At 53.1% G+C, this 26,547-nt stretch overlaps 1 protein-coding gene and 1 long non-coding RNA gene across 5 annotated transcripts; both read left to right on the top strand.

The window, feature by feature from the left end:
* The first annotated feature begins 87 nt into the window (after window positions 1-87).
* On the top strand, window positions 88-25,628 carry INCENP (inner centromere protein). 4 transcript variants are annotated; one of them, XM_019719048.3, is made up of 19 exons: window positions 88-239; window positions 3,117-3,263; window positions 3,656-3,769; window positions 4,653-5,440; window positions 7,915-7,966; window positions 8,784-8,841; window positions 8,947-9,064; window positions 10,169-10,220; window positions 10,639-10,756; window positions 10,828-10,962; window positions 11,447-11,458; window positions 15,862-15,971; window positions 16,045-16,165; window positions 16,569-16,691; window positions 17,293-17,462; window positions 19,182-19,260; window positions 19,457-19,564; window positions 20,739-20,889; window positions 22,702-25,628. In XM_019719048.3, the coding sequence occupies exons 2-19, from the start codon at window positions 3,124-3,126 to the stop codon at window positions 22,914-22,916; spliced, it is 2,664 nt and encodes an 887-aa protein (XP_019574607.3). In that variant the 5' UTR covers window positions 88-239; window positions 3,117-3,123; the 3' UTR covers window positions 22,917-25,628. The 4 variants fall into 4 exon arrangements, with proteins under 4 accessions (XP_019574607.3, XP_019574606.3, XP_074192591.2 ...); XM_019719047.3 differs by having other exon boundaries at window positions 93-239; window positions 3,113-3,263; XM_074336490.2 differs by lacking the exon at window positions 11,447-11,458 and having other exon boundaries at window positions 93-239; window positions 3,113-3,263.
* On the top strand, window positions 11,465-14,600 carry LOC148755974 (uncharacterized). The gene is made up of 2 exons (XR_016018388.1): window positions 11,465-14,220; window positions 14,323-14,600. It is a non-coding gene; the product is annotated as an uncharacterized LOC148755974 (long non-coding RNA).
* Window positions 25,629-26,547: the final 919 nt, after the last annotated feature.

The following is a 26,547-nucleotide window of genomic DNA, read 5'->3' on the forward strand; positions in this document are numbered from 1 at the left end:
AGCTTCTTTTTACCTGATTGGCTTAGAGTTTTGCAGCCGCCCAGACAAACTTGCCGGGGATTGGTCAAGCCTTCAGTTTTGAAAATCGTAGGTTTCGCCCGCGCTGTAAGGCCCCATTGCTTCCCAGGAACCGTGAGTCCCGGAGTTCGGAAGCTGAGGATCTGGGTGGGTGGCGGGTTCTGCTAGGGAGGCGGCCGGACTTGGATCAGAGCAGCACTTAGGAGACGCGGTGCAGGCGAGTGAGTGCGCTCGGGCGGCCGGCGGGGGTGGGGGATGGTTGGCTATCTGTTACCCCTCCCGACAACCCCGGACTGTGGGCGCGACCCCCCGCCCCCACTTTCGGCCTGGGAATGGACAGGTCCCCACTTCCACGAGGCGAGGTGAACAGCCTTGGCCCTGGAGCCTAAGATGCCCTTCCACTTAGGTCACCAGGTTCCGAGAGAACAACCCCGTCCCTCCCCGGTGCCTACCACCTCTGTACCTAGAAGGCCCTTTGTTGACCTGGACGCGCAGGAAGCGCACACCGACCGTGTTGTGTGATGGAATTATGCCGAAGGGCATTTCTGTACAGTTAACCTTCGCTCAACACCTCCCCCTCCAGCTGAGCAGCGTTTCAAACTGACCGTTTGCAGAGGCCAATGCTGCCCCGTATCCTGTCACTCCGCAAGCAGTTCGCTGTCAGCATTCAGTTCTGTTCAGTCACTGTGGCCTTCTCTGGGGGGTGCCCAGAGTCAAAACTTGGCGCCGGCCTGTCTGAGGCTGAAACCGAGTAGGCAGCTTAGCTTGTGGTTAAGAGCACCGTTTAAGTCTCGGCCCCAGGTTGACTTTGAGTTAACTTCTCTTTGCCTCAGTTTCCTCATATGCACATGGGTATCCTTGAGGTTGTGATGAGAATTAAATGTTGCCTGGCCTGGGCATGGAGTAGGACTCGGTCAAGGGGAGCAGCTATTATGACCATTCTAAACGGGTGTGGTGGAGGTTAGGTGCCCAGCTTCCTGCATCCTTAAAAGAACAGGCGTTGCAAAACACGGCAGTGGGGCCTCTAGTCCGATGTAGGGTGTGAGTGAAGTATTGGGAGAGACAGATGAGTTCCCCCCTCTCTTGGTGGGATGTTGGGTGCTCGGGGTTTGTGCACAGGTTCTTACATGGTCCTCAGTCTTGGTACACTGATTGCTCCTTTGTCTGGGTCACCTTTGTCCTAACTTTGGGGACCTCTTTTAAAGCTGAGGTCTTCTTCCCTGTGGAAGAAGCCCAAACACTTTTTTTTTGCACTTTGCGAAAGAAGCTCTCACTCCCTTTGCCGTTTTGAACAAATACTTAAAAAAACACCACACGACTGCTTTCCGTAGCTCCTCTGCGAACCTTTGTTTTGGTTTTGGCTTCCTTGATCAGTTGTCTCTTTCTTGGCCTCAAACTGGGGTCCTGCACTTTGCCAAGGCTGAGCTCTGGGGCAGAAGGGCTGGAGGGAGCCAGAGGAATGGCAGCAGAGAGGCCATGCCCATGAGTGGCTGGCTGGCTGCAGAGCTGTCTCTGTCCAAAGGCTCTGCAATCCTGCCGTGATTAGTGCTGCTCTTGGCACCTAGGAGCAGGACGAGTGTGTTGTGCCCTAACCTGTGGGGACAATGAGCTCATTTGGTGTCCCTTTGTGTGGGGGTGGGGTGGGGGAAGTACCTGTAGGATGCTTATTTCTAGTGTAGAGTTGATAGGTGGATTAATTCATTCAACAAGTATTTCTTTCATGCCAGGTACTGTGCAGCTACAAGCAAGACAGGCAAGGGCTTGCCTCAGGGAGCAAATCTTTAGGGAGCAGAGATAGACAGTAAGCAAACAGAGACACAGTCACCCAAGTGCTGTACCAAGAATTGGAATGGATGAATGGGATCATGGTGGGTGGTCAGGTCATCCGTGAGTTGCTGAGATCCAAGTGATAGGAGCGAGCTGTACAAAATAGGAGACAGAAGGTTCCAGACAGGGCAGAGCTCGTTCAAGGAACAAAAGTGGTGCGCCCTGGAAATCAGACCCCAGGAAGTCTCCTGAGGCTGCATCATGGCCTGGTGTTAAGCTCTATCGGGTGTCAAGGGGTGACTTAGCTCTTCCAGGAGCTTCCATCTTTGGTGGGAGGCTGAACTTTGTGTGGTTCTTGGTTTAGAAGGGGTGGTAGGTGATTGCCATGGCATGAGACATGCAGTCTTATTATGAGTTAGGACCTTCACCCATTCACTTGTTCTTTCATTCATTCACCCAGTAGGAATATTAACCGAGACCCTGCTGTGGCTGTAATGGAACACTTCTTCCTTGCCTGAGGCTTTGGTGATGATATTATAACCGGGTCTTAAGGGAGGATACCTGAGCTGCGTGTTTTAAGAAATTAAGAGAAAATTCGTTTTGTATTTACCCCTACCCAATATTTATAGATGTGTTTTCTTAAAAATAAGACATTGCTTATCCATTCCCCTCACAGTTACTCATCTATTTCTAGGGCATGTCGGCTCAAGGGAGAGGATTGTGGGCTCCCCTTGGAGAGGAGCATGTCTCCCCTACTTTCTTACTGACTCCTTTGGAACGCAGAACCCCTTCCGTTCACTGGCCTCTGGAAGAGGCAGTTGGATTCGATGTTCTTTGGCCTGAGGCCTGGGGTCAGCTTGTATGTAGCGCAGGGTAGTTGTGTGTAAGTCCTTGGTTACCCACAGGGAGGAAGAGGAGCGTCCACAGGAGAGTAAGAGCAGGAGAGTAAGGAAGGCAGTGGCCATGCCTTGTCATTTTAAGCCTCAGAAAAGGCCATTTGTAAGGCGGACGGTTGATACCAGAATTGGGTGGGAGGTGTGGACTTACGGGGACAGCGTGCTGTGCGTGGGTAGAGGGAAGACGTGTGAAGAGTGTGAGTAGAATTCTTCTCTTATGGGCCCTTCTTTTTGCAAAAATGAGGCTAATGGATTGGCACTTGGAGCTCTGCATCTCTGGGGAATGGCGATGGACCGGGATGGCCCTGATTCAGGCACTGGGGGTTTTGTGGCGATGGGGGTGGGTGCTATGGCTTGGCAGGCTCTTCTCCTGGAGGAGGTTCCAGTTCCCAGCCCCGAGCCCTTGTCCCTCTTATCTCTGCTTTCACCAGACAGAGCCACCATGGGGACAACAGCCCCAGGGCCCATTCACCTGCTGGAGCTGTGTGACCAGAAGCTCATGGAGTTTATTTGCAATGTGGACAATAAGGACTTAGTGTGGCTCGAGGAGATTGAGGAAGAGGCCGAACGCATGTTCACCAGGTGAGGGCTGGAGGCGTCGGGGGACCCCTGGCTGCTGTGGCCTTGGGGACACAGCAGTCTACTTCCCCACCTGACAGGCAATTAGACAGGCTGCCAGGGGTCTCTCCTGAGCGCCCAGTGTGCTAGGGTGCCCAGTGTCCTCTTCCCAGTATAATGGGAAGAGGAAGGAGCTAAACATGGTTGCCTAGCAACCTTGTCCCCCTGCCAAGTTTCTGGGAGGAAGTCCCTAGTGCCTGGCAGGCGACTTGCACATGGCCTTCGAGAGCTCTCTTGGTGCAGTCTCACCAGCTTGACCCTTCACTGCCAGGAAATGGGTGGGGGCTGGGTTGGGTGGGGGAGGAGACCAGTGGTTCCCACGCAGCCCCGAGCATCACTCTCCTTGTACCAAACAGAGAATTCAGCAGAGAGCCTGAGCTGATGCCCAAAACGCCTTCTCAGAAGAACCGACAGAAGAAGAAACGGATTTCTTACATTCAGGATGAAAACAGAGACCCAGTCCGGAAAAGGTTGGAGGGATTGGGGGCTGCCACTAGCCAGGGGAGGGTCAGCTAGCAGACGGGCTCTGGAGGCTTGGCGCTCACCGGGAGAGTTTGATTGCCAGGTGTTAATTGGGAGCAGAGGCCTGCAGGAGTGGTGGTGGGTACCATTAGGCCATGTTGAGGGGCAAAATGTCACGGGGAAACAAAGCGTGACCCAAGACCGTGGAGTCCAGAGCGTGTCTGTGTGTCGCGGGGAGGGGAGGGGAGGTGGTGTTTGATCTGGGCCTTGGAGGATAGGAAGGGTTTCCGAAAGTGGGAGAAGAAAGAAAATGCAACCTTCTACTTGGGTGAGAGTGACCAGTGTTGTGGACTAGGGGTCTGTTGCTCATCCCCCTGTGCTCTGCTTGTTATGATGCCCTTGGAAATGGCTCTGGCCACTAAGGTCCGGAGGTACTGGGCGCACACCCTGGCTTTGCCCCTTAGGAGCTATATGTCCTTTTGCTAAGTTTCCGCCTCTCTGAGCCTGATTCCTCAAATCTAAAGTGAAAATGGTCCCTGCCTCTGAGGGCCGTCTTGTGGATTAAGGAACATAAGTAAAGCCTCCAGCAGGGTGCTTGGCACAGTCTGACCTCAGTCAGTGAGAGCTTTTAATCTTTCCAGCCATTCTGTGAGGACTGGCATTATCCCCAATTTATAGGTAGGAAGACTGAGGCTCAGAAAGAAGCAGCCTGGGGTCTCATGGCTGGGGGTGGCAGAGCCTGGACTAGAACTCCAGTCTTCTGCCTCTAAGCTCCACTTTATATGCCACCTGAGCTGATGGCTCCTGGGGAGACTGGTGCCTCTACTTGAATTTTGGGGTGCCTGCTCTGCGTGCCTGTCATCTCAGCTTCTGCTCTGCTGCCTTTGGCAGGTTGTCCCGCAGAAAGACTCGTAGCAGCCAGTTGAGCTCCCGGCACCTGCGCAGCAAGGACAAGGCGGAGCAGCTGGCCACAGCGACAAGGGAGAGTGGCCCTGTCCTGCGGAGGGTGACGCGTGCTGCAGCCGCAGCTGCGGCTGCCAACATGGCTGCTGCTTTGCCCACCCCAGAGTCTCCCACAGCACTGACCAGGAAGCCCAAGAATAGCGTCACCCAGTGCCAGCTGGTGCCCGTGGTGGAGATCGGCGTTGGCGAGCGCCGCAGTGCCGAGCAGCACCTCAGCCAGCTCACGTCTGCCCGGGCTTCGTCCCCAGCTCCCACTCTAGCCACAGCCCCGGCCTCCCAGACCACCTCGATTTCGGACAAGGAATCAACACCCAAGAAGTCAGGGGCCGGGAGACTGGAGTCTGTCACTGTGAGCTCCCTGATGGCTACACCCCAGGACCCCAAGGGCCGAGCTGTCGGAGCAGGCCGGTCCGCCTCCAAGCTCAGGATTGCTCAGACCTCCCCAGGCCCACAGGACTCACCTGGCTCTCCAGCCTCCCCGTGGCGGGAGCGTGTGCTGGCTCCCATCCTGCCGGATAATTTCTCGACGCCCAAGGGCTCCTGTGTGGACCCACACGCAGTGCGGCGCAGCCTCATTGGCCCGTCCTCCCCGGGTCCCCAGGCCTCGCTGTCCCAGGATTCCCTGGCAGCCAAGCCGGAGAGCGCCGTCCGCAGGTCAAGCAGAAGGATTGACAAGAAGGCCGCCAAAGAGCCGCCCCCCTCCGCCCGCATCATCTGTGAGTCTGGGGGCTCAGCAGTGGTGGGCTGCGGTGGGCGGTGCTTGGTAACCAGCTCGGCTGGAGGGGCTCTGGGGGACCAGCGAATCGAGCAAGAAGCTGTCTGTAGAGCACTTTCTGTGATGACGTAAATGCTCCATGCCTGCTGTTCTGTACCGTAGCCGCTGGCTACTCACATGGCGATTGAACCCTCGAAGTGTGGCTAGTGGCACTGAGGAAGTGAAGTTTTACTTTTATTACGCTTTACTTAATTTAGATTTAAATAGCCACACTTAGCTAGTGGCTACTGTAATGATCAGTGCAGAGAGATGTCAGCCATCCCTCTTGTTTTACAAACGAGGAAACTGAGCTCCAGGGAGGATGAGCATGGTGTCCGGGGGCTTAAGCCATGCTGAGACGTGAACCTGGGCCTTTTGCTGAGGGCAGTGGGTTCTCCTTTCCCCCGGCACAGGCTTTCTTAGATTCACCACGGGTGTGCTGCTCCTGTAGTGAACTGTTTGGTGTGGAGATACTGAGGGTAAGAGGTGTGAATAGTCATCCCAGCCAGCTCATTCCAGGAGGGACAGATGACTGGGTTTGGGTGCCCGCTCAGCCATTTACCTGTCCCGTGACCTTGCACAGGTTACTGGGACTTCTTCCTGGGCCTCAGTTCCTCAGGTCAGTTGGGGTAGTAACAGCATCACCTCAAAGGGCTGTCGTGAGGTTTTCTTTGGCTGACCCACGTGGGGTACTTGGAGCAGCGTTTGCCATGTAGAAGGGCCCTGTAACGTTCGTTGTTTTTGTCGTCATTGGATCCCACCTCAGGGGACCATTGTCCCAGTGGGACCAGATGCTATGAGCCACAGAGGAGGACAGGCAACTCTGAGTCAGGGCTGGTTGCAGGGAGGAGGTGAGGTCCCTCCAGGTGGAAGAAATGTGGGGAAAGGTATCCCTGGCAGAGGGAAAAGCTTGTAGGAAAGCCCGTGAGGCATGAAATGGCAAGTGATGGGGTACCTGGGGCTCATGGACCACACAAGGGGCTTGGGTTTATCCTGCTAATGTGGAGGATGTGGTCCCTTGATGGTTGTGGGGAGGTTCCTGGCACTGTGAAAAATGGCCAGGTGGGAAGGAGGCAGGGAGGCCAGGTAGGAGGAAGGGTCCAGCCAGAGGATGGAGGGGCAGTGGTATGGATGGGGAGGACAGGCTCGGTTTTATATTAACGTGTATTAAAATTGTAGTTGACATCTCCTGGTACTCTAAGATTTACTCGTATAAAAGTCAAGGTTATCTCATTTGGTCCTTGCAGCAGCAGTGTTAGCCTGTTAGGAGTTCCCCGCTTCACAGAGGAAGAAACTGAGGCTTAAGGAGGTCACTGAGCCTGTAAACTGGGAAGCTGGGGCTTGAGCCCCACGTTTCACCCTTTCTGAGCCAGCAGCCACTTGCTGAGGAGGCCTGGTGGAAAGCCCTGGGTGGGGTCAGTTAGGCAGGTTTCTTTCCCACCTGGGGAAGGGCTTGCTCTGGGTCATGGGGCTCAGGCACATGAAATCTCGGGCATGTACAGGCTTGCGGTCTGGCACACTGTCCATATTTGGGTCCTCAGAAGGGCCGAGACGATTCTGACTTGCCTCGGAGATTTCCTCAGGCCTGACTCTGATCCTGGCAAGGCGGTGGGCGAGCCCGGCGCTCCAGAGGGAGGAGGGTGAAGAGACTCTAGAGGCCCTTTTGTGCTTTTTGGGTCTGATCTCCCAGTCTGCAGCACTGAAGCCATCCCGATTGTTCCTCCCCCTCAGCCTTCAGATTTGATTTGCATTTCACCTAAGCCTGTCTGACTTAAAGCCCAGGGCTCTCCACCTTGAGGTGGAAGGAACAGGGTAAGGCGGGAGACAATTCTAGTCTCATCAGAAAAATCTTTAGGTATTAGGAAGCTATGAAACTCATGGTAGATAACTGGTTTCCAAAATTTTATTTTTTACTTAAATTTTTTTTTTTTTCTCTCAATTTTTTATTATTGGTAACAAACACTGTTAGTTGTTTTAAGTGACAGGCTCACTTTGTTCATTTTTAAGAAAGTATTTGCCAAATACCAACCTTAAATAACCACAGCTTGTCATTTGTCCCTTCAATTAAAAACAGTGTTCCATGGGAAAAGCGGCTAGTTTAGCTGGGAACTCACACACAAGTGCTCTTTGCAGAGACTTGGGTGTTCTTTATACTTCCTGTTGTATCACACAGAATCTCAGAAAGATATGTACTTTAGTTTAGAATTAATAAAGTGACAAGTTACTACTCCATCATGGACATTCTTAAGTAAAACTGGGCATTTCTGTCTTATGAGTATGGAGAGTCTATCTGGTGAAGGGGAGGGTCTCTGAGGAGGAGAGGGTCTTGCTGCGGACTAGGAGTGGCCTTGCCTCCAGCAGAGCCTGGTTCTCTGGACCTCTGGAGTGGTGCCTGGTTGGTTTCCAAGGTCATTTGTTCCTTTGTTTTCCCCTCAGGTCACAGTTACCTGGAGAGGCTCCTGAATATTGAGGTGCCCCAGAAAGTCAGGTGAGTTCAGTTCCAGGGCTTGGGGACCTTCCCACAGGGGTGGACAGGGCACACTGGGGCCAGGTTTTCCTGGGTTGCCCCAGGACGGAAGCATTTCCTAGGCCCGAGCCTTCCCTTCTCCTAGGGACTGCCCAGGGGTTCCCACTACTGCTGCCCTGCTCCTTGGCCCAGTCTAACCAGGTAGTGATCGAAATGGGTGTCAGGTCATCATTTGTCAGTATCACTTGTCAGCCCTGGCCTGGCCTTGACCCCTCCAAGCCTTATCATGTGACGTGGGCTCCATAGGTTATCAGATCCAAAGGCCTATGGATGAGCTACTGCAGCTGTGAAGAGCGATATTCAAATTGGGGTGGGTAGAATGGGGCCTGAGGGTGCCCCCCACTTCAGGATGACACCCTAGCACTGTTTGGGGCCAGCACTCCTTGTCCTAAGGCCACATCCTGCCATCACTAAAACTAGGCCCACACCTTTGTTTTGGAGCAGAGGGTCGGTGCTTGGGATGGGGAGACAGAGCTGCTGGCTTTGCTAGCCCCACAGTGTAGGCCTCAAGTGAGACATGGCTCATCCAGGCCCAAGGGGTTGAGGCAGAGCTGAGAAAGAGCTCATGTCCCAAATCAAGGCCCTGATGGGGGTGAGAGGAAACCAGATTCAGAAGCTGATAGCTCAGGCAGCAGACACTCCAGGGAGCCACTGGTTCTGGCTGCTGTCCTCCCGTCCTGCCTGGGTTGTGGGTTGGTACCCCAGGCCAGGGCATCTGACATGGACCCCTCCTGGAGCTCTACTCCAGGGGTTGGGGTGTCTCCTGCTCTGCTTTCAGCCCCAAGCAGAAGGAGCCCAGCGAGGACGCTGAGCTTGTGGAGGCAGCTGAGCCGGAGGTAAGGTTGGCAGACCAGGGAAGGAAGGGCTTGAGGGCTTTGGGACTTGTGCGCTCCCCTGTGAGTCCCAGGTGCACACCCCTAAAGCCTTGGTTCTTCCCCCAGGTCCCCAAGAACGACGGGAGTACCTTGTGGCCCCACAGTGCAGCCAAGATTGCCGTTAGCACGCCCGGCCCGCGGCCTGAGGCTAGTGGCCAGGAAACTCCCTCTGAAAGGCAACAGGGTGAGTCTTCCTGGCCTGCTACATGCAGATACCCAGGGCCATGTAGGCCTTGGTGGCCTCGGCCTGACTTTCCTTGAGGCAGAGGGAAGCCCCATTTTCTGGGCTGATAGGCTGACGATAAATGAGACCCAGGGGTGCGGAGATCTCTTCTGAGTCCGTAGGTTTCATCTCCCACCTTTTGTTTGGCTGGAGCTGCTGCAGTGCCATGGGAGTGGCCATGGCTGGTTGGTGCAGGAAGCAGGGGGAGATGAGAGGGAAAGGCCTGAATTGGGGCATTAACATGAATGTGCCAGGTAAACGCCTTGAGCCCCTTTCCAGGAGGCAGCAGGAAGAGCTATGTGCTGGGGACTGGACACCTGGCCTCTTGCTTTGTCTGCTGCTGGCTTACTTCTCACCTTGGTGGGTGTCCTGTCTACAGAGAACGGGAGAGCTGTGGGCTCTGGGCTCTGGCATCCCCAGGCTGCCAGAGGTGCCTCGGGTCCGGCTCACATCTCCCTGGTGGGAAGCTGTGAGGTCTTAAACACGGCTTCCCCAGAGACCCCGGGTTAGGGACAACGGCCATGACAGCCTCATAGCCCCCAGGGGGGCTGCAAGCACACTTTGGAATAAGGAGTGTTAAAGAGTGGCAGGGGAGAGATCAGTGCTTTCTCCTGGCAGTGGAACAAAATGTGCTGCCCCCATGCCCTGAGGTGGACCCTGCAGAGGAGCCCTGCCCTCTTCCCCTCACTCCAGCTCCAGCTGAAAGGACCAGGAGGCGTGGCCTTTTGAAGCCCATTAAGGGGTCTGTTAGAGCTTGCAGCTTCCATAGGCTTCTGCTCCTGGAAGATAGCCCCAGCTCTCTGTTAGAGGTGTTTGGGTCCACCCCGGAATTGTCCTGCTGTTCCTGTCACAGGCCAGTCATGGGGGTAGGGGTGTAGGGGCTGGGGATAGCATGCTGGACTCTGTCAAGGCCAGTCGGTGCTAAGGCTGATGCTCCCGCCACTGGCCACCCTGGGGTCTGCCAGGAAGAGAGCCTTGCTCTTGCTGTGGCTGCTGCCGGTGGACACCTTCCCCTGACCCCTCCATGCTGTCCCTGCAGCCTCACTGAAATTGCTCTCTTCGCAGAGATCAAGACCGACCGAGCAGATGGCCCCAAGGAGCCGCCCCAAAGTGTTAGGTTTGTATTTGGGAAGGGGTGTGCGGGCCATTATTTCAAGGGGCCTAGAAGGGCATGAACCACAAGTGCTCGCTTGGGGCGAGTGGGCATGAGGTCAGGGGCCCCCGTTTCCTCTGCAGGGGTGGGGCCTGGTGCTCTGACTTAATGAAGGAGGTAGTTTCATGCTATGGGATGAGCCTGGCCCGTGAGTGAGTGACTGGATCCAAGATCCCATCCTTCCGTGTCCTCCTAGTCATGTGACCTTGGACTGGTCACTTCCCTCCCTCTGGTCAGGGAGACCCCACCTTTGCTGTCTAGAGCCCTATGGGCTGGGCCCTGTTTTGTTCATAGAGGCGACCTTTTATGGGGTGTGGCGGGGGCTCTGGAGGGGGTCCCCAGCATCAGGCCTGTGATGCTGCTGCCACCCGCACCCCCGCAGGAGGAAGCGCAGCTACAAGCAGGCGGTGAGTGAGCTGGACGAGGAGCTGCAGCCGGAGGACGAGGAGCTGCAGCCCCCCAGGAGCAAGACCCCGTCGCCTCCCTGTCCAGCCAGCAAGGTGAGTGGGCATCTGCCCTCCCTCGGTGCCCCTGCCCCGCCCATGAGTCCTGACCCTGGTCCCGTCTGCAGGTGGTACGGCCCCTCCGGACCTTCCTGCACACTGTGCAGAGGAACCAGATGCTCATGACCCCGACCTCAGCCTCCCACAGCAGCGTCATGAAATCCTTCATTAAGCGCAATACTCCCCTGCGCATGGATCCCAAGGTGAGGGAGCCCGTGCCCCAGGCCGAGCTTTGCTAGAGCCGGGCCATGTGGCGGGAGGCTCGAGGTTGTCCCCTAGGCTGCTGGGAGCAGCAGGGGTCTAGGCCAAGGCAGGTGCGACCTGGCACTGGTCAAGGGCCAGCTCAAGCCTCTCCGGCCATGGGCTGCCTCGATATCTGGGGACTGTCCTGACCTCTTGGGCTCTCTGCTGTGGCCTAGAGGCTTGGCCAGCTCAGGGTGACCCCTGGATCTTGGGCGCTGGGCTGGGAATTTGGGAATTTCCCATCCTGCCCATCCATCCCACACCCGCAGAGGCTTGAGTGGTTAAGGTGAGGGACACATGGGGACGCTTTCACTTGTTGGGGATGAGGGCTGGGTGAGAGGAGAGGAGGTGGTGGTGCTGCTGGCATAGCCAGGAGGCTGGCTGGCTTCGGGACTTCCCCTGGCCTGGCATTAACTCGTGGCTTTTTCCTTGTCTCCTCCACAGTGCAGCTTCGTTGTAAGTAAAGCCTTTTCCTGTCCTTGTAACCTAGCTCCGCCTAGCACTTAGCTGCTGTAGCTCTGTCTTTGTAAACTGACAGCATCCGTAGAAGCACTAACATCCTAAGCGGGAGTGTTAGGTGGGAGGTGAAGCAGAGGTGCTGGGGGGCGGGTGGGAGGCGCCCGCGGTTCTGGAGCCAGGACGCCCTGGCCGGTGTGCCTTTGACTCTGCTACCAGGAGGAGGAGTCCTGGAGCCTCCCTGAGGCAGGAAGAAGCAGAGGGGGTGACCTGTGGCTGTCCCCCAGGACCACAGCTTGAAGTGTGCCATAGCCGCCTCCCTCCCACCCCCCCAGCACTGGGCATCCCCTCAGAGTCTGAGGCTGCGAAGAGAACAGACAAATCACAGAGCCACTGAGATTTATTGGGTCACACACCTCAGCTGCCGACTTGAGGCGGGGGCAGAGCAATGGGTGGTTGAAGGCCAGTTGCGGGTGACGGTGGAACCATCCTTTAGCAGTGACCTCTGGAAAGAAGGCCACAGAAGCTGTTCTCTTCTCAGTCACCTCAGAGCTGAGCTGGGCCACCTGCTGTGAGCAAGGAGACACAGAGCTGGGACCTGCTGGGCCCGCAGTCTTGGCTCCCCGGGGTCTCCCGAGTTGCAGGGCTGCAGCCCCTTCGTTCCTTTAGTTCCCACTGGTGCTTCGAAGGGCCTCCTGCTAGGAGGGCTTCTGCTTCCACCAAGGGCCTGGGGGCCTCAGCAGCACTGTTGTAGGGCTTGGCAGGTCAGGGGGCTTCCCAGCGGCTGGACATGTGGGGCCTGAACGTGCCTCTCCTGGCAGGAGGCTGGTCCCCTTTGGGTGGCCAAGGTGACGACTTGCCTTCCCATATGCCAGCAGACGGGCTCTGTGGCCTTATGCGCCTGTGCCAGACCCCTGCTAGGCACCTGGGCCCACAGACTTGTTCCTCCTACAGGGCACTACTGTGCCCCACCCAGGCCGATCACAGCCTTGCCGCGCTTATGGGGATGACTGAGAAGCTGCCTTTTCCTGCTTTGGGAGCCCAGGTCCTGCCCAGGCATCTGGTAGGGGTAGGACAGTCCTCGGTTAGGAGACCAGGGAGCCTAGAACAGGGGGCTTGGGGCCTTGGACCATTTTCCTAACCTTTGGGCCTAAGTTTCCTTGGTTACAAAATGAGACCAGATGTCCCTTCATAGAGATTGGATGAACCAAACCCCGAGCACCCAGCATGGGGCTTGGCATGAAGGGAGACTGCTCAGCTGAAGCCCCTGGATGCAGAAGGGACCTCACAAAATTTTGGGTTCCTCCCACCTTCTGCTTTGGCCTTGATGTGTCCTCTGGGGAGCAGGGACAACCCAGCCCCCCTTCAAGGGTTGGGGCAGAGAGGAAACGTGGATTCTGTGACACAAGCAGCTCTTCTGTACAATTCATAATACAGCAGGATAAGTTCTCTGACCCACGTTGGGAAATGTGAGCACTCAAGTTTCGGGACAAAAACCCGTTTTGCCAAGCCCTGTTGAAAGCAGGAGTCTGGTCGGCTCTCAGGGCAGGAGGAAAGGGTGGTGTGGTGAGGGCAGTAGGATGGAGGTCTGGCCTCCTGTTGGTCTTCCTGGGTCTGGGCAGTTGGAGAGCAAGAGCTGGCCGAAGGCCACCCGCTCCCTGCCCGTGGGGGCCTCCCTAAGGCCAGCGTCCTCCTCCACGTCCTTCCTGTGCCCAGCTCAGCTCCTATGGCTAAGGGTCGTCTCTCTGCTTCCATTTCCCTCTCCATCTTTTAAAAAAACAACCCTTTTGTTAAAAAAAAAAAAAACAAAAAAAAAACATATATATATATATATATATATATATAGTAAAATTTATTAAAATTATATAGTGAACTCTATACTTTGTAAATGTTCACTTGAACATTTTTTAGTATTCCATTTTAATTTGTCTTCTGTGATTTTGCTGTCATTTTGCAGGTTTTTTTACCGGTTGCTATAGGCATTACGTACTGAACTTTCACAATCACTTTAGAATCGATTATCTATCTTATCAGTTCATTTGGAATTAGAAATCCTCCTGCTCTCTCCACTGTATGCTTTCCTTGTGTTACATATTAGATCTCCACATGTTGAATAACCCTCAGACAGTGTTAGAACTTTGCTTTCAACTGTCAAATGTTTTAAAGAGCTCGAGAGGAAAAGAATAGTCTCTTGATATTTACCCAGATATTTATTATTTCTATTGTTCTTCCTTCATTCGTGATGTTTCACGTGTCCCTGTGGTATCATTTCTCTTTTGTCTGGAGAGTGTCCTTTCACTATTCTTTTAGAACAGGTCCACTGGCAGTAAATTCTCTAGTTTTCCTTTATTTGTCTTTTCTTGGTCTGACTTAATTTCGCTTACCGTAGTGCCCTCAAGGTTTATCCATGTTGCCTCAAATAGCAAGGTTTTAATTCTTATAACTGAGTAACATTCCATTGAATATATAGACCACATTTTCTTTATCCATTCATGTCTTGATGGACACCCTGGTTGTTTCCCTGTCTTGGCTATTGTAAATAATGCTGCAATGGACATGAGAGTGCAAACATCTGTTCCAGTTAGTGTTTTCATTTTCTTTGGATAACTACCCAGAAGTGGAATTGCTGGGTCATGCGGTAGGTCTATTTTAAAATTTTGGAGGAACCTCCATACTGTTTTTCATAGTGGCTGCTGCAGTGCTATTTGGATCTGCCCGAGGTTAGCCAGTCAGCGGTCAGTCTGGGACCTAGCAGTTGGTCGGTGAGTTAAAATTCTCAGTTTTTGCTGTGATAGTTAAGGTTAGATCCAGGCTGAGCCCAGGAGTTTAGAAACATTATGGTGTCATTTTCTCCATCTCTCCAGTCCTTTCTGCTTCGCTGGGGCTCCCCCATTCTGTCCTGCAGGCAGGAAGCTGGGACTGCAGTTATCCTGCTCTGCTGTGTGCTTCCATGACTGCGTCCAGGGCCATCTGGCTGGAAGACAGAGAAAGAAAAGAGCAACAGTGTCTTCCCCCCTTCGGGATCGCAGCTTCGCAGTGTAGAGGAAGCTTCTCCTCCCTCAAATATTGATTGTGCAGGTTCCCTTAACTGCTCTGTCTTGGTTGCCACACGATGGCGTGTGGGCTGGGGCATGAGAGAGAAGAGAAAAACAAAAACGGGGTTTCTGCACCGTCTGAATGTTAGGTGTCCCCTTCTACTCTTGAATCAGAACTAGAGGGCTTTCCCTGGAGTTCTCTCTGCACCCTGGTGATCCCTTTGGGGTTTCAGCCCGCACTGAGTTTAGACTGGAGGAAAAAAATATGTCAAACTCACTGCTGGCTCAGTTATACTTCAAAGATCTGCTCTTCCCCGATCTGCCTGCTGCTGCTTCCTCTGCAGAGGTCGCAAATGTGGCTGTTAGGCTTTAAAGCCATGTTCAGTAGGAAAGAGGGTGGAGTATGTCTACTCTATTCTACCCATAGTCGGAGCCGCCTCTCTACCTTTAAGGATTGTATTACTTTGGGGCCAGATTTCTAGGTGGGAAGTCTGCAAAGTCAGAGGCCAAGGAAGAATGGACAGTAAACAGTGCAGGGACAAAGAAGCCTATGGGTGGCTGAGCCCAGCAGTAGGAATCTGATGGGAGCCAGGCAGGGTGATGGGTGGGGGCTCTCTTCCGGGTCTCAGCCCCCACTCTCATCCCTTGACTGTTCAGGGACACAGACCCCGCCTTGTCTTTGGCCAGGGAGGGCTTGGAGCCCTGCCTGTCCTGCTGGTTGCCCACTGCTATGGCCTTGCGCCTGGAGCTTTCTAGGCCTGTGGGAGGCGGGGGGTGTCCCAGTGTCATCTGCAGAACAACCAACTGGTACTTTTAAATAGTTGTTTTTAAAATTGTTATATAGCTGTATCCACAGGAAGTTTGGGAAATAAAGGAAAAAAATGCCATCCCGAATCTACCTTGCCAGTCTGTAGTAACCTCTGTTGGCATTTGGCAATATTTTCTTTTATTTTTTTTCCAACTATTATGAAATAGCTGATATACATAAGAAACAGAGAGGGAACACACAGAGTATAACAGCTGCAAAGCGTAATAGTAATAAATTCCCAAGCTTTCTTCAGTCTCCTTTCAAAGGCACTTTTGCATAGTCATCATCAGCGCCCACCTCCTGCTTTGAACCTGATTTTTGGCAGGGCTCAGGCCAGGGCACTCGTGACTCAGGCCCTCGGGAGGCCTTGGGGTCCCCCCAGAGGAAAGATGGGAGCCCCAGGCCTCAATCTGGCTGGGGACAGAGGTGTGTGTGAGGGTGACCCTGCCCTCAGAAGCAGCCTGATGCTGCCGCCCACCTGGTGGGGGCTGTGGGCCTGGGGCCAGCCGCGTCCCTGGCCCAGCGCTGGGCTGTCCTCGCTCACGCCCTCGCACCCCCAGGAGAAAGAGCGGCAGCGCCTGGAGAACCTGCGGCGGAAGGAGGAGGCAGAGCAGCTGCGCAGGCAGAAGGTGGAGGAGGACAAGCGGCGGCGGCTGGAGGAGGTGAAGCTGTAAGTGGCCCGGCCCCGGCCCCCGGCCCCCGGCCTGACCGCGCTGGCCCCCCTGACCGCCCTGTGCCCGCAGGAAGCGCGAGGAGCGCCTCCGCAAGGTGCTGCTGGCCCGGGAGCGCGTGCAGCAGATGAAGGAGGAGAAGAAGAAGCAAATCGAGCAGAAGTTCGCTCAGCTCGACGAGAAGACTGAGAAGGTAGCGCGCTGGGCTTCGGGCGGCCTGTCCCCTCCTGGGGCCCAAGCAGGTCAGACGTGGGGGCCCAGGAGTTACGAGGGGCCCCCTCGGGAAGTTACGGGTTTGTCGCCCCGGACCCCTTCCCTGTCCGTCACAGGGGCCCCGGAGTTGGCTCTGAGCCAGGCCGAGGGCGGAAGGTCTCTGCTCTGCACCTACCAACAGCCCTTTGCGGGGGTGGGGGGTGGGGGGGGGAAGGCCGATACCCCCCGGCAGGCCTGGCTTCCAGGCGCCCCCTCCCCTGGGCTATGAGGAACATGCTGGGTCTGCAGGGGCACGGGGTGCCTGTCACAGAGTTCTGCGCCCCAGTCTGCAGGGTTGAGTGAGGAGGGCTTCTCCAATGGGCACATGTGGGTGGGCTCTGCAGGCCAAGGAGGAGCGATTGGCTGAGGAGAAGGCCAAGAAAAAGGCAGCAGCCAAGAAGATGGAGGAGGTGGAGGTGCGCAGGAAGCAGGAGGAGGAGGCGCGGAGGCTCAGGTGGCTACAACAGGTGCGCAGGCAGGCGGACAGCGGGATCTGGGCACCAGGGAGGAGGTGGGGCGGGTGGGCACCGCCTCGGCCCCTGAGGACTGCTGGGCACACCCCGCTTCGTTGGGTTAATTCTGGTGGGTCTGTGACTTCAAGCCCTGAAGAGGTTCAACAGCTAGATGCCTTGGGGACAGAGATGGTGACAGTGGCCTGCTTCCCGTTTTCTGTAGAGGTGGCCATTGAGGGTTAAGCGCATGGACTCTGGAGCCATACTTGCAATCTTCGCTCTGCCCTTTATGAGCTGTGTGACCCTGGATCGGTTACGCAAGGCCAGAGGGCTTTAGTGATAGGCCCCGGGATGTACCCTTAACCAAACCTGCAGCAGCAGCAAAAGAAATCGTCACAAGATGCCTTTTCTGGCGGGTGGGGATGGTGATTCTGTGGCGCTTTGCTTGGGGTCACCCGGGCTCAGCCCCTGACGTTCTCTGATGCGACAGGAGCCTGGGCTTCCAGGGGGGCGCAGCCCTCCAGCCAGCCTCCCCGCCCTCCTTCCCTGACCTCTCACGTCTCTCCAGCCCAGCCCAGGCCTGGCCTGAGCCCCTGAGCTTGCTCTCCATTCACAGGAGGAGGAAGAGCGGCGGCACCAGGAGCTGCTGCAGAAGAAGAAGGAGGAGGAGGAGCAGGAGAGGCTGCGGAAGGCGGCCGAGGCCAAGAGGCTGGCGGAGCAGCGCGAGCAGGAGCGGAAGAGGGAGGAGGAGCGGAAGAGGGAGCAGGAGCGGCTCCAGGCTGAGAGGTGAGGTCGCCCCTCGGGCCCGGCTGGTGGCGCTGCCCCACGGGGCCAAGGCAGCACCCTGCAGTCACACCACCTGCCGCCTGTGTGTGTGTGGATGAGAGCTAGAGCCGTCCCCTCGAAACAGCCCCCATCTTCACTTGGGGGTTTGCAAACGAGGGACAGGCTTCTTTTGGCTCCAAACCCAGAGGCTCACAGCAGGCAGAGCATCTGAATGTAGTGCGTTGGCTCTGGGAGCTTGCAGGGGTCATGGGCAGGGTCACTTGGGACTTGCCCTTGCTTCTGCCTTCAGCTGGATGTGCTGATGCCTTTGGTTCATTTTGTCCTCAGCTGACATGGAAGCAGGGGGGATGGGATGAGCCAGTATTTCTCAGCAGGACCCCCATGGGCATTTGGGTAGCTTCTTTGTGGTGTGTTGCAGGACCTTCGGCGTGCTTGGCCCCTGCCCAATAAATGTGCTTCCCCTGTGTGATGAGAACTCAGGGTCCCCCCGCTCCCCACCGTGTCCCGACTACCCACCTTGGGAACCGTGGCAGATGAGCCCTGAGGTCTTCCAGCTCTCAGAGGCAGAGGTGTCTGAGAGGCAGGGAAGAATCCCACATTTAGCTCTACAAGCCTTTATCCGGGGCCTCCCCTGTGCTTGGTTGTACGGGCCCTGAGGGTGCCAGGGAGGACAAGCCACCGTCCCAGTTGGCCAGGGAGGACAAGCCACCATCCCAATTGGCCAGGCCAGGTGGGACCTGCCTGTGAGTGGAGACAAGCCTGCTTGTTTATTGCCATGTAGACACAGAGAACCGTGCCCGTGTGTGTACATGGCGGGTGTACCCCAGGCTCGGGCCTAGCAACTGCGTCTTTCCTGCCTCCATCTGCTGCCTCAGAAACACCAGGCAACACTTCTCCCGTGTCCGGCTTTGGGTGGCTGCAGGCCCAATGGAGACGTGGGGAGTCACAAGCAGAGGACTGGACTGCATTGGGGCCCTCGCCCTGTGCTGATTGATTGACGCAGAGGTGTCTCTGGTCCTATGGCAGAGTCAGAGACAGGAATCTGGGAAGGGGACAGGGTGGGTGGGTGAGCATCCGCTGATGTGGTTTAGAATTGCATGTGGGCTGGGCAATGCCAGGATCTTCGAGGGGTGATGGTGTGATAATGGACATAATGGTTGGCAGCTTTGGTGGGTACCAAGCTACAAACGTTTCATTGTTTAATTGTCACTTGATGACCCTTGTGGCGTAGGAACCAGCAGCTCTACTTTCTGGAGGGGGAAACAGGTGCAGAGAAGTTAAATGACTTGTTTGAGTCACAAGCTAGAACGTGGAGGTGGCTCCAAGGCCCACGAACAGCCCAGCCCTGCTTCATGCCAGGCTTGGAGCCCAGTGTCTACCCTGTGGGTCAGGCTGGATTATCTCATCTGATTCTCGTGACTGGAGGAAAGGTGTCATGAACCCCACTGTACAACCGATGACACTGAGGCTGAGACCTCGGTTGTGTGGAAGCGCGGGGGCCAGATGTGATGGACTGCAAAGCTGAGCGCCACCTGCACCCTCAGTGTGCACTTGACTAGCACCGTGGGTGCAGGCACGGCTGTTGGCTCTTAGTTGGTTTGTCCAGTCTGCGGTTGCGTCCTCTACAGTGAGTGCCGATGGGCCTGGCTTCCGGGTCAGGGATGGAAACAGGGCCAGGGCTCAGCTTCCTGCTCTGACAGGCTCTCACTCGATCCTCAGGGAGCTGCAGGAGAGGGAGAAAGCCCTGCGGCTCCAGAAGGAGAAGCTGCAGAGGGAACTGGAGGAGAAGAAGAAAAAGGTACACGGGAGCCGGGCATGTGGGGCTCGCATGGGATCAGCGCTGAGCTGTCGGCGCTGAGTTGTGGGCTGGGGGGGCCTGAGCAGTGGCTTCTGGGGCAGGAGCTGCCTTGGCTGCCTGGCCTCGTGGGGTTGGCATGGGGGCAGGGGAAGTACATATACCCAGTGTCTAACACGCTGCTGGCTGCTGGTCCCAGGAAGAGCAGCAGCGCCTGGCTGAGCAACAGCAGCTGCAGGAGGAAAAGAAGAAAGCCCAAGAGGCTGCAGCAGCCAGCAAAGCCCTGAACATGACCATGGACGTGCAGGTGAGGCTGGGGCACTGGAGCAGAGAGGGACTGAGCTCTGACTATTCTCTTCCCAGCAGCGGGAGGCACAGATAATTTATTAGAACCATAAGAAAGAAAGGATACAGTTGGCCCAGTAGTTTTTCCTATTTTTAATAACATAGATTCTTTCTTATCTAAAAATGGAATTTGTTGTTAAAAAAAAAAGAAATGAAACTTTATAAAAGTATAAAGGAAAGGAAATATACCCTCAGATGAAAACTTTAAGTCTGATGTATATCTTTCTATATTTTTACACACGTAAACATTTTGTGCACCTAGACACAGACATACACAGAGTTTTGAATGAACACAGAGTATACAGACTGCCTAGGCTGTTCAGGCTGCTCTAACAACCTACCATAGACTGGGTGGCTTCAGCAACAAGTATTTATTTGAGCCGGGAAGTCCGAGGTCAAGGCGCCGGCAGATTCTGTGTCTGTTGGGAGTCCTCTGCCTTGGTGCACGATGGCTGGGCCTCGCTGTGTCCTTACACGGTGGAAGGGGAGTGGGCGCTCTCTGGGGTCTCTTAGGGCACTTATCCCATTCATGACCTAATCACCTCCCAAAGGCTCCACCCCCCACTGGATGACTCCACATTTGGGAAGGGGGACACAAACACTTACTCCATGATAGATACCATTTGGCAGCTTGATGTTTTTACCGCCCCTTTTTTTCTTTCATTTAGTATATTGTAGACATTTGTCTATTTCAACACTTATAAACCTCTTATTTTTGACGGCTGTTTACTAGGCAGTTGCCAGAATTTCTTTAACCAGTGCCTATGGACGAGCGTTTAGGCTACTTCAGTTTAATGTCTTATAAACAAAATGTACTGTGAGGAGGGGTTTAGAGTGTAGCATAGGAAAGTTGGACGTTAGTTGAACGTTCACCTGTACAGATGTTTAAATGACAGTGGAGTCTCAGGAGCTGTTCACGGCAGACACACTGACCTGGAAATACATTTGCAACTTAACTTTAACATGAAAAAGAAAGATACAGAGCTGTGTATGTGGTGTGACTTTTTTAAATTAAAAAGTGACCCTGAGCCTTTTGAGTGAGATGAGGCAGTGGCCAGAGCCCCAGCACTCGTGGGTGGCAGGAGGCACAGGAGTGGGGCGAGGTGGAGGCTGACGGCCGTGTGTGTCTTTTCCAGTCTCCAGCTTGTACCTCATATCAGATGACTCCACAAGGGCACAGGGCGCCCCCCAGGATTAACCCGGATAACTATGGGATGGATCTGAATAGCGATGACTCCACGGACGATGAGGCCCATCCCCGGAAACCGATCCCTTCCTGGGCCAGAGGTGAACAGGGCTGGGGCTCTCTGGAGACCTGGGTCCTCACGTGTGATTTCTGGGGCCCTGGCGGGGGTGGCTTGGCCGATGCAGGTGTCGGGAGGCTGTTGTGCCCGAGTCGGCAGCTTGACACGATGGCCTGACGGGCCTGCATCGGGCCTTAGGATGTGCCCAGGGAAGGATGGCCAGTGGGCCCATCTTTGGACCACATCTGTGATGTGGGGCACCTTTGTTCTCCACAAATGTATTCAGTTGCGGCTGGCTCTGGGCACCATGGTGCTGGGTGTTCTGAGGCGGGTGCTATGCCCCTCCATGGAGTCTGCCCAGCAGGCCAGGTGACACTTGGACCCAAATAAGCAGCCTGGGGCAGGAATAGAGCTGAGGGTAATAGTGGGGTTTAGGCAGTGCACGGAGAGCTCAGGCTGGGGATTCCAGCCAGCTGGGGTGGGGGCAGGGCTCTTAAGCAGGATTTGACCCTGGAGTTTATAGAGCCCAACTCTGGGCCCCAGCATTGAAACAGGAGTGTGGGTGAGTGTGACTGTGTGGCCTGAGGCCTAGGTGCAATGCCTGTCAGCAGTACAGTGGGGCTGTGCACACAGTGGGTGCTTTATAGTTTGTAGGGCTGGGGGTCAGAGTGGCGAGCAGTCTTACTCCCCTGGGGTCAGCACTCTATAGAAGGCAACTTGCTCTTGTGAGTGTCACCTCATTTGAACCCCACAGTGACGAGAATCTGATTTAGTCTCCTTAACTACCAGCATCAAGTCATTTGGGAGGTGGTAGCATGCAGGAGTCAGTGTGGCCAGGGAGCTAGATGACCAGCAAAGCCACCTAATCATAGTTGACCTTCACCAGCTTACTTACGCTCTCAGTTTTGTCATCTGTGAAATGGGCGTGGTAAGAAGGGTTACTGAGGATGAAGTGAGTTGATATACGGAAGGCAGAGCAAGCTGGGCACACGTTCCAACTTCTGATCCTGCTGTGTCCCCCTCAGCCGTGGTGGCGTGTTTGTGTGCCACCCATAGCCTTAGTCTGCACCCTCCACCTCGGGGCCTCTGGGCTGATGAGATGAATAGCCGACCCAGGCAGTCGAGGATGGCGTCATATGCTTAAATTCTGGAGCTAGACCTGTCTCCAAACCTCGGCTGTGCCAATTACTAGCTGTGTGCCTTGGGCAAATCTCGCCATTATAAACTGGGGGGATAAAAGTCCTGGCTCCCAGGTGGATGTGGGGATAATTAGGTCATGCAGTGAGGGCCCAGCCAAGTGCCTGGCCCCTGGGAGCTCCTGAGGACCCGTGTTAGGCTAAGAGGATGGCAGTGGGAACAAGTGATGAGAACATTACCAGTGTCTGGTGATGGCGCGGTGTTCGGACTGAGTCCGAGTTGTTCCAAGATTTGTGCCTGAGAAGCTGCCATCCCAAAGAATACACCAGCTGGCTGAGTGCGAGGCAGGTTTATTGAGACTTACTGACTGGGGAGAGTCTCCGGTGGCGGCCAGCCAGAGGGTTAGCGATCCGTCCGCAGGCAGAGAAGAAGCAAGGTTATATAGGTCCAGCAAACGAAGAGCGTTCCGTGGGAGAAAGCATCTGGCAGGCCCTGCAGGCCTGCTGTCACGTACACAGCGGGAGACCCTGACTGCCGGCCACTCATCTGCCTGTGGGCCGGCTCCCTACAGGCGGAGGATGGGGGTTCAGAGGAGCTGATATGGCAGGATGTGGGGCATGCTGGCATGGAGAGGGTGGCCAGGGCTCTCTAGGTGGGGCAGGGGCAAGAGGAGGCTCGTGGGGAGTCCCCGGCAGTGACGCGGCCCTCTATCCTGCAGGCACGCAGCTCAGCCAGGCCATCATCCATCAGTACTACCATCCCCCGAACCTCCCCGAGCTCTTTGGAACCATTCTCCAGCTGGACTTAGAGGACATCTTCAAGAAGAGCAAGCCTCGCTACCACAAGCGCACCAGCTCTGCCGTCTGGAACTCGCCGCCCCTACAGGGCAGCAGGGTTGCTGGCAGCCTGGCCTACAGCCTGAAGAAGTACTGAGGCAGGCCCTTGGCCTTGTGGCAGTCTCAGCCCCGGTCTCTCTGTCTGCCTGTCTGTCCACCTCTCTGTTGATCTGGTGCCCTCCTGCCTGGTATTGTCACTGAGGGTTTGGTCATTGTATATATAAACGTTCTCTGTGTGCTGCAGATGGAAAGTGGCCCAGGCCTGTGTGGAGGCTGCGCTTGGTGGCTGTTTGGGGAAGTGCCAGGCCCAGCCTCGCTTGGCCTGCAGGTGTCACTCTGTAAATAGATGGGTATAATTCAGCCGAATTTTAGCCACTGGTGTTTGAGAGCTAGATTAATAAAGTCTATTCCTTCAAGCCTGCTGTGGGTATCGTGAAGACGGGGCCTCAGCAGAATGCCCTGGACCCTGGCCCAGTAGCTGTGTGTCTCGAGCTACCGGATGGGCTGGAGGAGCGAGGCACTGTTCCTTCTCCAGGGGTGTGCTTCAGGGTCCCACCCCAGAGAGGCTGATGCAGTGGGTGATCTGATGGCTCCCGGGCAACCCTGAGAAACACGTCAGCTGCTCTCGAGGGGGCAGGTGAAGATAATTCCTGATTTTTCTGAGGAACTCCCTGTTTGTATAGGAGGGCTTGTTCAATGGGCCAGACCCGGGGTTGAGGTCAGGCGAACTGGGTTCTTGACCAAGCTCCACCACTTAAGACGTCCCTCAGCACCTCCATGCCCCCAGGCTCTACCCTTGTACAGATGGTCACCAGAGTCAAGCACATGGATGTATTGCTAAAGCAGAAGTAGAAAGGGGACAATTAGAAAGGCCATGTCTCTTGAAGCGACCGTGGGACCAGTGCTTGCAAGCAGTTCAGATGTTTCTCCAACAGAACCAGGCAGCTGCTAATTAAATGCTTAGTGCCAGTGGGAGATGACCCTGGGTCCTGCCTGATAGCTGCCAGCTGTGTTTTCATGTGTGACAGCCGACAGCCACCAGCTTCTTAATCTGCTGCCCCAGCCCCTGGACAAGTCGGTGGGCCAAATCAAGCCACAGCCAGTTTCTGAAAAGTTTTACTGGAACCTACGTGGTAGAAACAAATGTCTGTCATCTCCAGCGGCTCTGCTGAGCGCAGAGTTAAATAGTTGCAACAGAGGCCTTATGACCCGCAAGCTGAAAAAATTTCCTATGACCCTTTACAGGAAAAGTTTGCTGACTCTTGCTTTAGGACAAAGTAAAGGCTAAATTCAAGAGTGCTTTTAAAAAAATGAGGAAATAGTCAACATATGGAGTAGGCTGAAATCTAGAGGATTCCATCCATGCAAAGAAAAACTTTATGGTTTATTCAAATGTGGTGCACAATTCAAATTTGTTCCATCTGTGCTCTGACTAGAAACTTGTGTGAAGTCAACTGGCGAGTGTGTGTTTGCCTAAAGTCACAATGTCAAAATCCTACTTGTAAGCATATTTATATAGTGTGAGAAAAAGTTGCTACTCGGCAAAAAGGTAGTTCAAGTTACTCTGCATCTTCACCCGCACTTGGTATTGTCAGTATTTCTTATTTTTGCCATTCTCACAAACGTAGCGAAATCTCATCATGGTTTTAAGTTACATTTCCCTGATGGCCGATGGTGGTGAACATCTCATGTGCTTATTTGTCATCTGTGTATCTTTGATGAAGTGTCTGTTCAAATCTTTTGTTCACTTTTTATGTTCGTTTTTTTCCTTTTTTTTTTGCCATTTTTAAATTTTTTAAAATTCTTTTTATGTTCCTTTTTAAATTGGGTCGTTTTCTTACTGTTGAGTTTAGAATCTTTATGTATTACAGATACAATCCGTTGTCAGTTATGTGCTTTGCAATATTTTCTACTCTGAGCTTGCCTCTTCATTCATTGTTTTATCATAGAGTAACAATTTTCATTTTGGTGAAGTCCAGTTTATTTACTTTTTTTTTTTCTTTTATGGATTGTGCTTTTTCGTGTCATGTCTAAGAAATCTTTGTCTAGCCTCAGTTCTTGAAGATTTTCTCCTATATTTTTTTCTAAATGTTTCATAGTTTAACATATTACATTTAGATTTATGATCTATTTTGAGTTAATTTTTTTTTAAAGTGTGAGGTTTATGTTTTTGTTTGTTTTCAGGGGGTCATATGGATGGATGTCCGGTTGTTCCAGGACCATTTGTTAAAAAGACTATTCTTTTTCCACTGAATTTCTTTTGTATGTTTGTCAGGAATCAGTTAGCCATATGGGTTTTTTCTAGACTTGGTATTCTCTTTCATTGACATGAGTCCCTCCTTTTACCAATACCGTGTGGTCACGATTACTGTAGCTTTTTGTTAAAATCTTAAAAATCTGATAGTGTGATTCCTACTACTTTATTCTTTTCAAAATTATTTTGGCTTTTCTATCAGTTTTACCTTTCTGTGTAAATTTCAGAATCAGCTTACTACAAAAACCCTGCTGGGATTTTGATTGGAATTGCATTAAATCTATAGATAAGTTTGGGGAGAATTCATATATTGATGATGGTGAATCTACTAAACCATGAACTTGACATGTCTCTCCATTTATTTACATCTTTGGTTTCTTTCATCAGCATCGTGTAGTTTCGGCATACAGGTCCTGTACAAGTTTCGTTAGATTTGGACTGAAGTATTTACTTTTTTGGAGGTATTGTATACGGTATTGTTTTTCTAATTTTGGTTTCCACTTGTTCTTTGCGGGTATTTGGAAATATAGTTGACTTTTTTGTGTTGACCTTGTATCTTGTGATGCAACGAAAGCAGTACTTAGAGGGAAGGTTATAGCACTAGATGCTGTATTAGAAAAGGATCTCAACTCAGTGACTCCAGCTTCTACTTTACGAAACTGAAAAAAGAAGAGCAAATAAAAGTGTAAACAGAAGAAGGGAAATAACAAAGGCAGAGCAGAAATCAATGACGTGGAAAAGAGAAAAATAATAGAGAAAGTTTAATTAAAGCAAAAGCTGGTTCTTTAAGGAGTTCAAAAACAATTTGTATGCCTCTACCTAGACAGATCAGGAGAAAAAATGACCAATGTCAAGAATGAGAGGTAACACCACTATCGATTCCACAAATTTAATATAACAAAAAGAATATTTTGAACAACTTATCGCAATAAATTTGACACTTTAGATGAAAGGAGCACAAATTCCTTGGAAGATACAAAATATCTTAGTTCATTTAAGAAAACATAGAAAACCTAAATAGCCTTATTTATGAAAGAAATTGCATTTGTAGTGTAAAATCTCACAAAGTACTGTAAGCCTAGATCACTTTAGTGGTAAATGTTACCACATATTCAAAGAAGAAATAATATCAATTCTACACAACTCCCAGGAAATTGAAAAGGAAAGAATACTTTCCTGCTCCATCTATGAGGCCAACGTTGTTCTGATCCCCAAACCAGACGAAGATATTGCAAGAAAGGAAAACTACAGTTATTTCTCGTGAACAGCAACACAAAAATTCTTGACAAAAGTTTTAGTAAATCATCCAACAAATGATCCTATATAAAAAAGGATCAACTCAAATCATCTTAATCAAATAGGGTTTATACTAATAATGTAAAATAGATTTAGCATTTGAAAGTCAATTAATGTAATTCATATTACTACAGGAGAACAATGTGGTTAAATTCATAGATGCCGAAAGTGCATTTGA

This window comes from Rhinolophus sinicus, chromosome 14, assembly GCF_057876585.1.
Source record: "Rhinolophus sinicus isolate RSI-liver-muscle chromosome 14, RSI-T2T, whole genome shotgun sequence".
Lineage (NCBI taxonomy): Eukaryota > Metazoa > Chordata > Mammalia > Chiroptera > Rhinolophidae > Rhinolophus > Rhinolophus sinicus.

What these genes read in the sequence shown, in the direction of transcription:
- INCENP (XM_019719048.3), top strand. Translation starts at nt 3,124, where the DNA reads ATGGGGACAACAGCCCCAGGGCCCATTCACCTGCTGGAGCTGTGTGAC. An exon ending in AGAGACCCAGTCCGGAAAAG is followed by an intron (nt 3,770 to 4,652) that starts GTTGGAGGGATT and finishes TGCCTTTGGCAG; the next exon opens with GTTGTCCCGCAGAAAGACTC. An exon ending in CTCCCTGTCCAGCCAGCAAG is followed by an intron (nt 10,757 to 10,827) that starts GTGAGTGGGCAT and finishes TCCCGTCTGCAG; the next exon opens with GTGGTACGGCCCCTCCGGAC.